General features: G+C 39.8%; 1 protein-coding gene across 1 annotated transcript in view; it reads left to right on the forward strand.

Moving 5' to 3' along the window:
* The window catches only part of DOCK3 (dedicator of cytokinesis 3), a gene marked incomplete at both ends in the record, with an annotated part of 411,675 nt that overhangs the window by 213,530 nt on the left and 180,749 nt on the right, over positions 1-17,396 (forward strand). The window contains 3 exons of the mRNA XM_082663217.1: positions 2,453-2,537; positions 16,176-16,217; positions 16,897-17,051. Of these exons, the coding sequence (XP_082519343.1) occupies positions 2,453-2,537; positions 16,176-16,217; positions 16,897-17,051 (282 nt within the window). The remainder of the gene's footprint in view (positions 1-2,452; positions 2,538-16,175; positions 16,218-16,896; positions 17,052-17,396) is intronic.

Genomic DNA, 17,396 nt, shown 5'->3' on the forward strand with positions numbered 1-17,396 from the left:
ATTTGTACGGTCTTCTTTTTGTTAATTAATTGTAATATTTAGACTACCTCATATATTTTGTGACCATCAGTGGTTAAAGAATATGTTTGAAATTTTATCTCTTCATTTTTGTATTTAAAGAATTTTCAACAGCATGACTACAGAAAATTTGTAAAATATCTTAAGTTGATAAATTGTTTAATTTCACTTTCCTTGTACAAATACTAATACCATTTTTGTGATCTTTCCACTGTTTTTCCACATATATGTAAAAGTATTCTAAATATTTGAGATCAAAACTGCAAAATTATCTTTCAGATGTAAATTGCTTTTTAAGATGAGAGAGGTGGAAAGGATGTGCTTCAGCTATATCTTGCTCTCCATGATACTACTGCCTTTACATGCTATAAGTATTAGAAGCCAGAGTCCTGAAATTATTTCAGGGAAATTAAGAATAATTAATAAGAGGTGATTGAATGGAGTACTTCTTTGATGTATGAAGACAGGAAATAAAATCTCATAGATTTAAGTGCATTAACATCAGTAATCAGATTTGATGTCATGGTTTTACCATTAAACTGTGAACTATTGTAGTTAAGGACAACAGTGTATTACTGATCTTCTCATCAGGCAAAACTACGAGGGTTTTTTTTTTCTGTATTTAATACCAAAAAAATATTTCCTCTTTAAAAATGCATATTTCTCTATTATAGAATAATACAAGTTATAGTAATAGGTAATAGAAAAATATGGGTTTTTATCCTTTAATAGAAAAATAGGTTTCTCCATTTTTTTTGCCTGTTAAAAAGTACACATCTAAATTTTAATTCTTAATCATATTAGTCTGTGTGATTAGCGTGTTTGCTTATAGCTTCTTCATGTAGGTTTGATTCCCCATTTTTATTTTATCAGTCTTATTACCATTTAACCTCTTCATATCTTTTCCTATAAAATAGGGTTAAATTGTTAAGTAAAATAATTCTGCATTTTGGATGTATATGTGGCTTAGTTTTTTTAATTTTTGCGGTACGCAGCCCTCTCACTGTTGTGGCCTCTCCTGTTGCGGAGCACAGGCTCCGGACGCGCAGGCTCAGCAGCCATGGCTCACGGGCCCAGCCACTCCGCAGCATGTGGGATCTGCCCAGACCGGGGCACGAACCCGTGTCCCCTGCATCAGTAGGCGGACTCTCAATCACTGCGCCACCAGGGAAGCCCTACGTGGCTTATTTTAAATAACTGGGAATTTTATTCACAGAAAGAGCCTAGAGAATTAGTTTTGCTAGCATATTCTAAATGTAGTTCATAATCTAGGTGAAGAAAAAAATATATACACTTCTCCTTCCATCATCTATGGCATACTTTTTGCCAGGTGCAATAATTCATAACACTCGCTTTAGAGTAGGGTGGTCACAGAGCAGCTCTGAAACCCTGATGAGAGTTATAGGCCCTCTCCTCAGAGAAAATGCATATATGAACACATGCACATACTTTTATATGTAGTTACAGGAGTCCACAACTCCTAATTCCACTGACTCCAGAGTCAGAGCTGTTGTTCTAGAGAGTGAGAAAGGGCGTAACATGTACTGAATATAAATTATGTACCATATTTGAACCCAAGAGTTCTGCCTGTCCAGAGTTATTTCCACTGTCTCATACTGCCTCCCAATCAACTATTAATCATTATCACTTATTCCTTCATGCCCAAGTTATACCAGATCTTCTAAGTATTGTTTTCTTTATTAATCGTGCTCCCTGGTTAAACTTCCATCTAAAGTGTCTTAAGGTATTGGCTAATGTGTGGTGAGGTCTTTACTATAACCCAGTGTCAGTATTAATTAAATTGAAAATGAGATAAAACTCAACCAAGACATAAGTTTCTTTGAGTTTAATACCTTTAGGAGGTGATTTTTTTTTTTTGGCTGTGCCTTGCAGTATCTTAGTTTCCCAGCCAGGGATTGAACCCATGCCCGTGGCAGTAAAAGTGCAGAATCCTAACCAGTGGACCTCCTGGAATTCCCAGGAGGTGATTTTTATGTGTTTGACTTTGAATTACAAATCTACTTGGACACTGAATAATTTTTTTTATCCTAATGAAAGTAATGCATGGCTGAGCCTGTACATACTTGCAGGATGGGGGAAATTGAAAAATAAACACAACTTATTAATGATCTAAGAAAATCCATCCTTAGTGAACTCAAGCAATCTGTTATAAATGTGATACTGAATGAATCCTTTTTACCGTCACAGGGGGAACTACTTGATGACGAAAATTGTCACAGTCTTAAAATCCCTAGCCTCATTTATTTACCTGAAGGTGAACACAGTTAGGTTACTGGATAAAGGCATGTCCCTGCAGAGGCAGTGTCTGAACTTCTGTCCATAAGGTCATGGTTGGCATGGGCTCTCAGGCACATAAAGAGAGATGGGTAATTTGAGGACATGGCATGCTGAATGTGGTTTTTCTCTTTACTAGACATTTGGGCCTGGACCTGGTGCCTCGAAAGGACTTTGAAGTAGTGGATGCGGACCAGATTAGTGTCTCAGATCTCTATAAAATGGTAAGAAATTATTACACAGTGTAGCTTGCTCCTGCACACTTAAGTTTTTCTCTTTTACTATCCCTAATTACATTATGAAACAATATTGCTAAAATCATTCCTTTGTCTTTGTTTCAATGTATTTAAGGGCTCTTCCTTATCTGGACAGTACCTATCACACTTGCTCTCTAAATGGAATTACTATGTAGGGCATTTGGGCCTACTGTAATGTCTAGCTGTCATTTCTCAGTTGGTTTTGCTGGTGAACAGAGCTCCTTCAGCCTGCAGCAGTTACTAAAATTTTGTCTCTCTCCACCTCTTAAGAAAAGCAGGTAGTTGAAGCTGAAAAGAGCCAGTTATTAATAATGTAATGATTAACCCTGGAAATAATGTACCAGCATTTCTTTCTTAAAACTTTTTTTATTGAACTATAGTTGATTTACAATGTTGTGTTAGTTTCTGGTGTATAGCAAAGTGATTCAGTTGTGTGTGTGTGTGTGTGTGTGTGTGTGTGTGTGTGTATTCTTTTTCAGATTCTTTTCCATGAGAGTTTATTACAAGATATTGAATATAGTTCCCTGTGTTGTACTGTAGGGCCTTGTTGTTTATCAGTGTACCAGTATTTCTAAGATAAATCCTTAACTGTCTGTTGGTTATTATAAAAGTGTATTGAGTTGACTGATAACCAAGATTACATTTTGCAGGCTGAATAAGAAGAATTAACTAAAAGGTACAGAATTTTAAAGTAAAACAAATAAACATCAGAAACCTTCGGTGACTATTAAGCTTAGACTAAAGGACTGGGTAAAACCTCACTTTGAGGAGTATATATTCAAGGAGTGTATATTGGTGAGAATTACAAGTTTTAGAAAGAATTACAAATTTCTCTTTAAGAAAATGTAATATTTTTAGGAAACACAGAGGATGCAAAGTATGTTGCCTGGTCAAGAACCATAGGAAATTTGCCTAAATCATATACAAATAACATATCAATTGCTTCTGTATATTTGGTTATGTATATTTACAAGTATACAAAAGCATTTGTGTCCAGTTGCCTTAACTATGCTCTGTGTGAAGTGATATGTGTGAGATATAGAAATTAAAGATGGAGACTTACTCCTTCCCTTAAGAATATCACCGTCTATGGCTCAGTGGTTACGAATCTGCCTGCCAATGCAGGGGACAAGGGTTCGAGCCCTGGTCTGGGAAGATCCCCCATGCCGCGGAGCAACTAAGCCTGTGTGCCACAACTACTGAGCCTGTGCTCTAGAGCCCGTGAGCCACAACTACTGAGCCCGCGTGCCACAACTACTGAAGCCCACGTGCCTAGAGCCTGTGCTCCGCAACAAGAGAAGCCACTGCAATGAGAAGCCCGCACACCGCAATGAAGAGTAGCCCCCACTCGCTGCAACCAGAGAAAGCCTGCACACAGCAACGAAGACCCAGCGCAGCCAAAAAAAAGAAATTAAAAAAAAAAAAAAAGAATATTACCATCTAGGGTATTGGTTCCTAACTCTTTCTATATTATGGAGGATCGATAAAATTTCTCCCCAGGACGATACAAGTATGATTTTGCATACAAAATTTTATACTCAATTTTAGGGAATTGATAGTTGCCTCTGAACCCCATGCATGGTCCCCATGTTTAGAAACTACTCTAGTGGGATCAGATAGACCACAAACAAGAAGGTTTATGAGCTGCATGTCATAATTAAGATATACACTGATGCTGTTAGAGGGAGTAGCTGATCTCCTGGGGCTTTGAGCAATCAATGAAAGCCTCCAGAGGCAAGTAATGCTTAAGATGAGTCTTGAGAGATGTGCAGGGCTTCATCAGGAAGACAAGCCATAAGGAAGGACATTCCAAAAATAGCACAGAGCATAGGGAAGTAGTAATTCCAGGAAACTATAAGATATTTGGTAACTTTGGCATGTAAGTATGTGTTAGCAATTGGGAGATAAGGCCAAGAAGAAGGCAAGAGCCAGATCACAAAGAGCTTTGTAATCCCCAAATTAGTAGAACTGCTAGTCTGATAGAACCATGGAGTGACATGATTGGATGTGGGTTTTAAATGCTGAGAGAGTATAAAATGCAGAAGACTGGAATCAGGGAGGAAAGAGACCACGGAAGTGATTCAGGCAAGAAATAATGGCTAGGCAACAATAGGAATGGAGAAAAAATGCAATAGAGAATGTAGATGTTAATAAGTAAAAATGATGAATTTTGATGATCAATTAGATGTGGAAAGTGAAGGAAGAATGACAGTTTGAAGCTAAGAACTCCCCTCAGAATGGTGGCTTGGAGGATGATATTTTTGGTAAGGATTTTGCATTTTATTCTAAGTGTGACAGAAGGCCTGTGAAGGTATTTGAGCAGGGGAATTACATGATTTGGCTTACATTTTAAAAGGATTCCTCCAGCTGATGTGTGCAGAAGGACTGGAGTAGAGCAAGAATGGAAACAGGGAGCAGTCATTCAAACAAAAGATTTTGATTTCAGTATCTTGAGCTAGATAGGGTTGGAACAGTGGAAGTGGTAAGTTGTTGGATTCTGAATATGTGTTGAAGGATAGATCCAGTCAGAGTTGTTGATAGATTGAATAGATGTGCGTGTGTACAAAAAAGAGAAAGGTCAGAGAAGAATGACTCCTATGTTTTGACATGCCCAACTTTGACCTGGGTGGAAATGGAATAGGAAACATTGTGGGAGAAGAGAGTAGAGCAGTGGGGATCAATATTTCTGGTTTTTCCTTTCAAGGTTTAAATGTCTTCTAGACCTCCAGACTGAGATGTTGAAAGTCTGGAGTTCAGAAGTGAAGTTAAGATATAACAATTTTGGAGTCATCAGAGTATATATGGTATTAAAAGCTGTTGGATAAGATGACCACTGCTTTCCACAAACCTCCATACAGTGAAACCCAGTGGTCAGCAGGTCCTACACAGCAATTCCAGACAGTCAAGCATCAACAGCCATTGGAAGAAACCTCCCACATGAAAGTTAAAGACCAAAAGAAATACTTATGAAAGAAACTTGGAAAAAACTGACAACTCAGTGGAAGAAAATGGTGATTGCTGTCTGCAAAGGGAAGTGAGACAGCCAGGAAGCAGAGCGGAGCAATCTAAGAAGCAACCCAAGGAGCTCTAGAAAATTACAAATGAGATAACTGGAATAAACTTGGTATAAATACTGAGACATCTAGACATGGCTAGGAACAAGGAAGTAGGGCAGACAGAGGCTGCCAGTATCAGTCATGCATTGGGAGCTACCATGGCTCACAGTGGCCTGCTCTGCTTAGGATCCCAGCAGCCTTTGCTGCTGTGGACCTCAACAGCCCTTGTGGACACTGCAGAACCCCTCAGCTTTTATTACTGGGGACCTCATAATGGACCTCAGCAGACTGCTCCACGGAGGACCCCAGCATATTTCACCACTGAAGAAACCAGTAGCCACCACAGAACCCCTGCAGATTTTGCCATTAAGGTTTTCACCCCACAGGTATCTGCATTCACAGATGCCAGCCACCTGAGTCCTCCACCTCCCTCTGCATCTCTTGACAGAGCACGAGTTATGTAGCAGCCCTGGCCTCTGTGGTTGTGTGCATGTAAGACGCCAGTCTAGACCCCTACAGCTGAACCCCACTGCTTTGTGTGTGCTCATGTCTAGCCTCTGCAGCTATGTACCTGCACGCCACCAGCCTGACTGCCAACACAGGCCTCCACTGCCATGCATACAACCACGGCAAGCCCCTGTAGCCATAGGAGTGTATGCCAACAGCCAAGGCCCCCACAGCTGCTTGTGGCCCATATCCAGCCTTGACTTGTCACTGGCCTGCAACCCTAGGCTCACCTAAAGGTAGCCCCTGCAGCTGTGCACCTGCACACTGGCCAGCCCAACTCCCATCCCTGCCTCCACTGCCATGCATGTGCTCATGGCTAGCCTCTACAACCTCATGAATATGTGCCAACAGCTAGGGTCCCTGCAGTTGCTTGTCAATCTGCAGTTGGCACCAGCCCCTTCTGCTAGTCCCAGCCCTTGCTATTATGTGTGTGTCTGCAGCTTCCCCCTCCCACTCTGCAGGTACCTGAAGCTGGACCCTGAAGCCGGACCCTGGAGCCATGTGTGTACACACTTCTGACTCTGCCCACCACTGCTGCCTGCCCTGGTCCCTAGCCACTGGACCTGGAAGATCCACTGAGGACCCCAACATCCCTTACAGCTACTGTGGACCCTCCACAGCTTTCCCTAAGAATCACAGAATTGTTGATATGTGGACCTGTGTGGCCTCAGCCAATGAGACCTGCACCCTGAGCCCAGAGCTACGATATGCCCTAACCTGGGCACCCTGCACCATTAGACCCAGAATCATAGCATACTCTAGCATCCTCACATCCATAGGTGAAGATCTTTCCTTACCAAAGCCAGTCCATAAAGTCTTGAAGAGATAACAGCTCTTCAAATGTGCAGACAACTATGAAAGGCTACAGGGATCACAAAAAATCAGGGAAACATGACACCACCAAAGAACACAGTAAATTTTCAGTAACTGACCCTAAAGAAATGGAGATATACAAATTGCCTGACAGAGAATTCAAAGTAGTTATTTTAAAGATGCTCAGAGAGCTACAAGAGAACACCAGTAAACAGTTCAACAAAATCAGGTAAATAATACAAGACCAAAATGAGAAGTTCAACAAAAAGATAGAAAACATAAAAGAGAACCAAACGAATTTTGGAGCTGAAGAATACAATGACTGAACTGAAGAATTCAGTGGAGAGATTTAGTATTAGACTGGACCAAGCAGAAAAAAGAATTAGTGAACTTTGGGACTTCCCTGGTGGTGCACTGGTGAAGAATCCTCCTGCGAACTCAGGGGACACGGGTGTGAGCCCTGGTCTGGGAAGTTCCCACGTACTGCGGAGCAACTAAGCCTGTGTGCCACAACTGCTGAGCCTGTGCTCTAGAGCCCATGAGCCACAACTACTGAGACTGCGTGCCGCAACTACTGAAGCCCACGTGCCTAGAGCCTGTGCTCCACAACAGGAGAAGCCCGTGTACCACAATGAAGAGCAGCCCCCGCTTGCCACAACTAGAGAAAGCCTGTGTGCAGCAACGAAGACCCAATGCAGCCAAAAAAGATTTTTAAAAACTCATAAAACAAAGAGTCCCTGGAATTCCCTGGCAGTCCAGTGGAGCCAAAAAAAAAAAAAAGAGAGAATTAGTGAACTTAGAGACAGATATATCAGAATTTTTCAGTCAAAGGAGAAAAAAGTAAAAAGAATGAAGAAACCCTATGATATTTAAAGATTACCATTAAGAGAATCAATCTATAGATTATTAGAGAACCAGGAAGAGAAGAGAGCAGAAAGGGGCAGAAAGCTTACTTAAAGTAATGCCTGAGAACTTACCAAATCTGGGGGGAGAGATTTGAACATCAAGTTCATGAAACTCATAGGTTACCAAACAGTTTGAACCCACAGAGATCTTCTCCACGACATTATAATAAAACTATCAAAAATCAAAGACAGAGAAAAATACCATATGATATCACTTATATGTGGAATCTAAAAAAATGATACAAGTTAACTTATTTACAAAACAAATAGACTGACAGACATAGAAAACAAACTTATGGTTACCAAAGGGGAAAGGGGGGGAGACAAATTAGAAGTTTGGGATTAACAGATATACACTACTATATATAAAAACAAACAAGGGGCTTCCCTGGTGGTGCAGTGGTTGAAAGTCTGCCTGCCGATGCAGGGGATGCGGGTTCGTGCCCCGGTCCGGGAAGATCCCACATGCCGCAGAGCGGCTGGGCCCATGAGCCATGGCCCCTGAGCCTGCGTGTCCGGAGCCTGTGCTCTGCAATGGGAGAGGCCACAACAGTGAGAGGCCCGCATACTGCAAAAAACAAACAAACAAACAAAAAAACAAACGAGCAGCAAGGAGACCCAATGCTGCCAAAAATAAAATAAATTAATTAAAAAAAAACATGAAGATATAAAACACTTAAGTATATAGTCAAATTCAGATAAGTATATAGTCAAATTCAGAATACTCCAATACTATAATATGGCAGTATATTACTCTAGTATAAAGGTGAAAAGAAAGAAAAATTAAAAATAACTGTAATTACAGTAATTTGTTAATGGATGCACAGTATAAAAAGATGTAAACTGTGATATCAAAAACATAAAGTGGTGGGAAGTGAGTAAAAGGGTAGAGATTTTGTATGGGATTGAAGTTAAGTTGTAATAGCTTTATCTATAAGATGTTTTATGTAAGTCTCACGTAACCAGAAAGCAAAAACCTACAGTAGATACATACAAGATAAAGAGAAGTGAATCAAAGCACACTACTATGGAAAATCATCAGTTCACAAAGACAGCAAGAGAAAAGAAAAGGAACTACAAAATGAGCTAGAAAACAATTTTTAAAATAGCAATAGAAATTTCTTACCTATCTATAATTACTTTACTTAAATGTAAATGGATTAAATTCTCAATCAGAAGACATAGAGCAGCCAAATGGATTAAAAAAAAAAACAAAGAATATTCTGTTTATTAACAGACTCACTTTAGTGTTGAGAACATGCATAGGCTGAAAGCAAGAAACAGAAAAAGATAATCCATCCAAATGGCAACCAAAAGATGGCAGCAGTAGCTTTTTTTTTCTTTTTTTTTTTTGAGGTACGTGGGCCTCTCACTGTTGTGGCCTCTCCCGTTGCGGAGCATAGGCTCTGGATGCGCAGGCTCAGCGGCCATGGCTCACGGGCCTAGCCGCTCCGTGGCATGTGGGATCTTCCCGGACCGGGGCACAAACCCGTGTCCCCTGCATTGGCAGGCGGACTCTCAACCACTGCACCACCAGGGAAGCCCAGTAGCTATTTTTATACCAGACAAAATAGGCTATTTTTTTAAAATAAATTTATTTATTTATTTTTGGCTGTGTTGGGTCTTCATTGCTGTCCACGGGCTTTCTCTAGTTGCAGTGAGTGGGGGCTACTCTTCGTTGTGGTGCATGGGCTTCTCATTGTGGTGTCTTCTCTTTGTTGTGGAGTATGGGCTCTAGGCACATGGGCTTCAGTAGTTATGGCACGTGGGCTCAGGAGTTGTGGCTCACAGGCTGTAGAGGGCAGGCTCAGTAGTTGTGGCACACGGGCTTAGTTGCTCTGTGGCATGTGGGATCTTCCCAGACCAGGGCTCAAACCTGTGTCCCCTGCATTGGCAGGAATATTCTTAACCCCTGCACCACAAAGGAAGTCCCAAAATAGGCTTTAATTAAAAAACTGTAACAAGTAAGAAAGAGGGTGATTATATAATGATAGAGGGGTCATTCATCAAGAGCATATAACAACTGTAAATATATATGCACCCAACTTCAGAGCACCTGAATCTATAGAGCAAATATTAACAGAACTGAAGTGAGAAATACACAAGAATACAACAATATTAGATTCTTTAGTACCCCACTTTCATCAAGTGATAGATCATTCAGACAGGAAATCAATGAGGACATGTTGGACTTGAACTACACTTAGTACCAAATGGACCTAACAGTCATATTTGGAATATTAAGAATATTCTGTCCAATAGCAGCAGGATACACATTCTTCTCAAGTGCACACGGAACAATCTCCAGGATAGATCACATTAGGCCACAAAATAAGTCTTAACAAATATAAGAAGATAGAAATCATATGAAATATCTTTTCTGACTACAGTGATTTGAAACTAGAATTCAATAACAGGAAGAAAACTGGAAACTCCAAAGATATGTTGCAGTTAAGCAACACAATCCTGAACGACCAATGAGTCAAAGAAGAAATCAAAAGGGAAATAAAAAAATATGTCCTGAGACAAGCAAAAATGGAAACACAACATGCTAAAACTTAGGGATGCAGTGAAAGCAATTCTAGGAGGAAAGTTTATAGTGATAAATGCCTCCGTTAAGAAAAAAAGATCTCAAATAACCGAACTTTATACTTTGTAGAACCAGGAAAAGAACAAACTATTCCCAAAGTCAGCAGAAGGAAGGAGGTAACAAAGATCAGGACAAAAATAAATGAAATAAAGAATAGAAAAACAATAGAAAAGATCAATGAAGCTAAGAGTTGATTGTTGTTTTTTTTTTGAAAAGACTAGTTGGCAAATGTTTAGCTAGATTTAGCAAGAAAAAAGAGAACTCAAGTAAATAAAATTATAAATGAAAGAAGAGACAGCTGATAAACAGAAATACAAATGATCATAAGAGACTGCTATGAACAATTATATGCCAACAAATTGGACACCCTAAATAGAAACATACGACCTACCAAGACTAAATTATGAAGAAATAGGAAAACCGAACAGACCAATAACAAGTAAGGAGATTGAATCAGTAATCAAAAACTTCCTAACAAAGAAAAGCCCAGGACCAGATGGCTTCATGGGTGAATTTTATCAAACATTTAAGAAGAATGAATGCCAATCCTTCTGAAGCTCTTCCAAAGAAATTGAATAGGAGGAAACACTCTTCAAACTTATTTTACAAGGCCATCATTACCCTGATATCAGAGCCAGATAAGGACACTCCAAGAAAAGAAGGCCAATATCCCAGATGAATATAGATACAAAAATTCTCAACAAAATGCTAGCAAACCAAATTCAACAGCACATTAACAGCACATGATCAAGTGGGATTTATTTCAGGAATGCAAGAATGGTTCAGCATCTGCAAATCAATCAATGTAATGTGCCACATTAACAAAATAAAAGATAAAAATCGTATGATCAAAACCTATAATGGAAAAGAATCTGTAAAACATACACATATATATGTATATATATGTATATATATATATATAAACTGACTCACTTTGCTATATGCCTGAAAGTAACACAACATTGTGAATCAACTGTAATTCAATTAAAAAATCATAAGATCATCTCAATAGATGCAGAAAGAGCAATTGACAAAATTTCAACATCCTTTATGATAAAAACTCTCAAGAAAGTGGGCATAGAAGAAGCACACCTCAATATAATGAAGCCATATATGAGAAGCCCACAGCTAACATCATACTCAACAATGAAAGGTTGAAAGCTTTTTCTCTAAGATCAAGAACAAGACAAGGGTGCCCACTCTCACCATTCCTATTCAACATAGTACTGGAGGGACTTCCCTGGTGGCGCAGTGGTTAAGAATCCACCTGCCAATAGGTTTGATCCCTGGTCCGGGAAGGTCCCATGTGCTGCGGAGCAGCTAAGCCCATGTGCCACAACTACTGAAGCCCACATGCCCTAGAGCCCATGCGCTGCAACTACTGAGCCCATGCGCCACAACTACTGAAGCCTGTGCGCCCTAGGGCCCATGTGCCACAACTACTGAGCCCACATGCTGCAACTACTAAAGTCCACGAGCCTAGAGCCCACGGTTCGCAACAAGAGAAGCCACCACAATGAGAAGCCCGCGCACCGCAATGAAGAGTAGCCCCCGCTTGTCGCAACTGGAGAAAGCCTGCACACAGCAACAAAGACCCAACGCAGCCAGAAAAACCAAGACCAACAACAACAACAACAAAAAATCCCATAGTACTGGAAGCCCTAGCCAGAACAATAAAACAGTTAGGCAAGAAGAAGAAAGAAAAAGCATCCAAATGGGAAAGAAAGAAAGAAACTGTCACTACTTGCAGATGACATGATCTTATACATATAAAATTTTTGAAGACTCCACCAAAAAACTGTTAGAATAAAAAAATTCAATAAAGTTTCAGGATACAAAATCAACATACATAAATCAATTACAAAAATCAGAATATCCTCTGAACTATCTGAAAAAAAAATAAAGCAAACAATCCTATTTACAATAGCATCAAAAACAATAAAATACTTAGAAATAACTTTTCACTAAGTAAGTGAAAGATCTATATACTGAAAACTATAAGATATTGATGAAATTAAAGAAGACAAAAATAAATGGAAAGATATCCCATGCTCAAGAATTAGAAGAGTTAATATTGTTAAAATATCCACCCCTACCCAAAGCCATCTATAGATTCAATGCAATCCCTATAAAAATTCCAGTGGTGTTTTCCACAGAAATAGAAAAACCAATCCTAAAATTTGTATGGAACCACAATGGACTCTGAATAGCCAAAGCAATCTTGAGAAAGAAAAAAGCCTGAAAGCATCACACTTCCTGATTTTGAACTATATTATAAATCTATAGTAATTCAAAACAGTGAATGTTGTACTGGCATAAAAACAGACACATAGGGCTTCCCTGGTGGCGCAGTGGTTGAGAGTCCGCCTGCTGATGCAGGGGACACGGGTTTGTGCCCCGGTCCAGGAAGATCCCACATGCCGCGGAGCGGCTAGACCCATGAGCCATGGCGGCTGAACCTGCGCGTCCGGAGCCTGTGCTCCGCAATAGGAGAGGCCACAACAGTGAGAGGCCCGCGTACCGCAAAAAAAAAAACAAAAACAAAAAAACAGACACATAGACCAATGGGACAGAATCAAATACCAGTAATAAACCCACACATATACAGTCAAGTAATATTTTAACAAGGGAGCCAGTAATTTTCACTGGGGAAAGGATAGTCTCTTCAATAAATGTTGGGAAAACTGGATATGCAGAAGAACGAAACTGTACTCCTGTTTTATGCCACGCACAAATATTAACTCCAAATGTATTAAGGACTTAAATGTTACACCTGAAACCGTAAATCTCCTATAAGGAAACATAAGGGAAAAGCTGCTTGATGTTGGTGTTGGCAGTGATCTTTTGGATATGACATCAAGAGCACAAGCAACAAAAGGAAAAATCAGCAAGTGGGACTATATCAATCAGAAAAGTTTCTGTACAGCAAAATATAGTCAACAAAATGAAAATTCAACCTGCAGAATAGGAGAAAATGTTTACAAACCTTATATATGATAAAGGGTTAATATCCAAAATATGTAAGGAACTCTTAAAACTCAGTAGCAAAATATCAATTATTCTGAGTTTTTAAATGAGAGAAAGATGTGACTTTTTTCCAAAGAAGTCATACATACATGAAAAGGTGTTTGATAATCAATGATCATCAGGGAAATGCAAATCAAAACCACAATGAGGGCTTCTCTGGTGGTGCAGTGGTTAAGAATCCGCCTGCCAATGCAGGGGACATGGGTTCGATCCCTGGTCTGGGAAGATCCCACATGCCTCGGAGCAACTAAGCCCGTGTGCCACAACTACTGAGCCTGCACTCTAGAGCCCGCAAGCCACAACTACTGAGCCCACTCGCCACAGCTACTAGGCCCGCGCACCTAGAGCCGGTGCTCTGAAGCAAGAGAAGCACGGCAATGAGAAGCCCGCACACAGCAACGAAGGGTGGCCCCCGCTCGCCCCAACTAGAGAAAGCCAGCACATCAATGAAGACCCAATGCAGCCAAAAATAAATAAAATAAATAAATTAAAAAAAAAAAAGAAAAAAAAAAACCACAATGAGATGCTACCTCACACCTGTTAGATATTACTTCACACCTATTTGCTTATCATTAAATAAATGCTGGCAAGGATATGGAGAAAAGAGAACCCTTATGCACTTTTGGTGGAAATGTACATTTGTACATTCCAAAATGCCAGTTCTGATGCCATTCTCTGGCTACCCATGTGGGGTGCTTTCAAACTAGGTTGAAGAGTTCTCCCCCAATTTTTTTTTTAATTTATTTTTTTGACTGCATTGGATCTTCTTTGCTGCCTGCAGGCTTTCTCTAGTTGCAGCAAGCAGGGGCTACTCTTCTTTGTGGTGCACGGGCTTCTCATTGTGGTAGCTTCTCTTGTTGCAGAACATGGGCTCTAGGCGCACGGACTTCAGTAGTTGCAGCATGCTGGCTCAGTAGTTGTGGCTCTCGGGCTCTAGAGCGCAGGCTCAGTAGTTGTGGCACACAGGCTTAGTTGCTCTGCAGAATGTGGGATCTTCCCGGACCAGGGATTGAACCCGTGTCCGCTGCATTGCCATGCAGATTCGTAACCACTGCGCCAGCAGGGAGGTCCCAAGTTATCCCCAAATTTGATGCCTCTGAAGTCTAGAATGATGTCTGTTATTGTCATCCAGGATGATTTACACTGAAATTAGCTGTAAACTCCCATATATAGTTACAATTGAACATTAATGTTTATGATTGGTAGTCATTTTTAAGAGTTAGTCAGTAAATTCACTTGAGAAGAATGCCTTAGTGTAGACCCTAAAAATAAAACAATGGAAGGAGTTGTAGGCCAGTAACCTTCCCAGTGGGATATAGGTCAGTAAACCATAGAAAGCTTGCTTTTTGTTTTTTGAAAGCCTGATTTTTTTTAAAGCTTTTTTTTTTGTGAACTATTTTATTTATGAAGTTTTCTGTTGTACATAAGCCTTCTATGTGATGATTTCCCCAGCTGGTGGAGACCTGTTTTAATTATATTTAATATGTATCATGGGAACATATATTCCCATGGATGAACATTAATAGTCAATAATAATTAGCCAATATAGCTAATAATGCACATGAATATTTAATAATTAACTAATATAGCTAGTGAGATGCATTTAAATTAATATTTAATTGTACTTCAGTTTTATTTAGGGTTAAATGTGTATACTTGTTAAAAGAATGAAACCATTCTACTCAGCAACCAGTCGTCTTAGCCATGTGATGTGGAACAGTTCACCAAATGAGAGCTGTCTCACAACCTGTAGGGGCCAAAAGGAGGCAGGATAGAAACTCTCATTTTCAAGTCTCCTAAGACCAGGGACTTGAAGAATGGTGAACACACCTTTCTTCCTGGCCGGGGTTTACTTCTAAATGTGACTGACTTTTCTTTAATAACTAATTATAAAAATAGAACAGCAATAATAAGAATACTAATTATAGATAACAATGATCAACCGCTTACAGTGTGTACTGTGCTGAGTTAATCTGCACAAAACCCTATGAGGTTCAGCATGAAATGTTATCCTCACTTTACAGATGAGGAAAGTGTGAGTCAAGATTTAAAATTTTGCACTTAGGTCCCTAACTACTATATCTTGCTGCTTCCCATTATGTTATTTGAACCTTGCATTAACCTTGTGAGGAAGACAACAAAAACTTTTATTTCATTTTTATAGTTGAGGGAAAATGTCCCTTGGAGAGAGTAAACAATTTGTCTGGAGTTTCACAACCCATTTGCATGCAGCTGGGATTGGAATCTGCTTCTTCTAACTTTAGCCAGCAGCAAAGGAACAGCATGGAGAGATGTTTGGGAAGGAGCCACTTGTGGTTAAAGGCTATACCTTCTCCAGCGTGGAGAGCCTGAGGAAGCTGTGTCACGCAGTGCAGGATGTGATACATTGTGTGGAAAGGACAGTGGCAAAACAAAAATCCAGTAACAAGCACCCACCTGTGACTTGGCTGGTACTCTAAGCTAGAAAGGCCTGGGTTTGAATCCAGACTTTGCCACCTTCTTGCTGTGTGGGACCTTCAGCATTTCACTTCCTTACACTAAACCTTAGCTGGCTCTGTCAAATACAAATAACATTTGTCTAACAAGGTTATTAGAATTAAATGAGATCATATATGTAAAATATATATCAGAATGCCTAGCATATAGAAGGTTCCTGATAAAAGTTAGTTTCCTTCCCAATTGATTGAGTTTTTCTTTCTTTCCATAGCATTTATCTAGCCGGCAGAGTGTACAGCAAAGCACATCTCAGGTAAGCAACTTAACCAGGCCTCCCTCTCTTTTCCCTCAATTCTTTCTTTTACACGATTATAAAATAGAGATGCACCAAGAAATTACTGACTTCTTTTTTTTCTTTTTGATAGTCTTTTATTTTTATTTATTTATTTATTTTTACCACTGACTTCTTGATTGTGACCTAAGGAGCCCTGACCTCCAAGCGGACTTGGCTACTCTCCACTCCTCTGTGCAAATTTACACAAGCACGGTTGAAACAAAGTAGACTGAGAGACTAAAATGAATCAGTCTGAGAAAATAAAAATGGTATTTAGAATGGTAACTATTACTATCTAACAGTGTAAACGAAATGCATCAGGGTCATGATAGCATCTCCAAGAAGTGACTTTGAAAATGGTTCTCTGGAGAATTTAGATGTTTGTGACCTGGTGGAGATTTTGAGTTCGCTTATAAGTTGGAATTACTGTTCCCATATCTCCTTCACTCTGTTTACTTTTCCCAGCTGCATATTTGCCTACCTCAAATCAAGCATATTGACACAATATCTGCTACTAGCAAAGAAAACACTTTCAATCTCCCTTTCTCTCCCTTCAGCAGTATGAGAAGAGTTAGTCATTTAGTTTTAATTTTACTTATGATCAATATAATGAATAACTAAAATATTAGCAATCACTGTTTTTTGCCTTCCTCATTAGGTAGATACAATGCGCCCACGACATGGGGAAACCTGTCGGATACCAGTGCCACATCACTTCTTTCTCAGCCTGAAGAGTTTCACCTACAATACCATTGGGGAAGATACCGATGTCTTCTTTTCCTTATATGATATGAGAGAAGGCAAGCAGATCAGGTAAAAGTTATTAGAAGCTCTGGTGAGGTTGAGACTCTGTATTAGAATGGTGTGTCCTAGATCATAGGCATCTCTGGACTTCAGAGAAGATAGATGCACAGAGGAGACAAAACAAGATAAAGTGACCTCCTCTTATTTAGCTGAGAGTTTTGCTTCAAATCCCAGTGTACCCTGAAGTCACATATGGCCTCTTTTGTCCCTGTGCCTATTTCCACATGGAAGCTCAAACTCAATCTTGGCCATCACCACCTCAGGGAAAGCAAATGATGCGTCTATTCAATGCCAGAGGAAACACATAGGAGAAACATAGAACAAAGCAAATTCAGCAAAGCGACCCAGCTCTTG

Source organism: Grampus griseus (genome assembly GCF_964374135.1).
Source record: "Grampus griseus genome assembly, chromosome: 10".
Classification (NCBI taxonomy): Eukaryota; Metazoa; Chordata; class Mammalia; order Artiodactyla; family Delphinidae; genus Grampus; species Grampus griseus.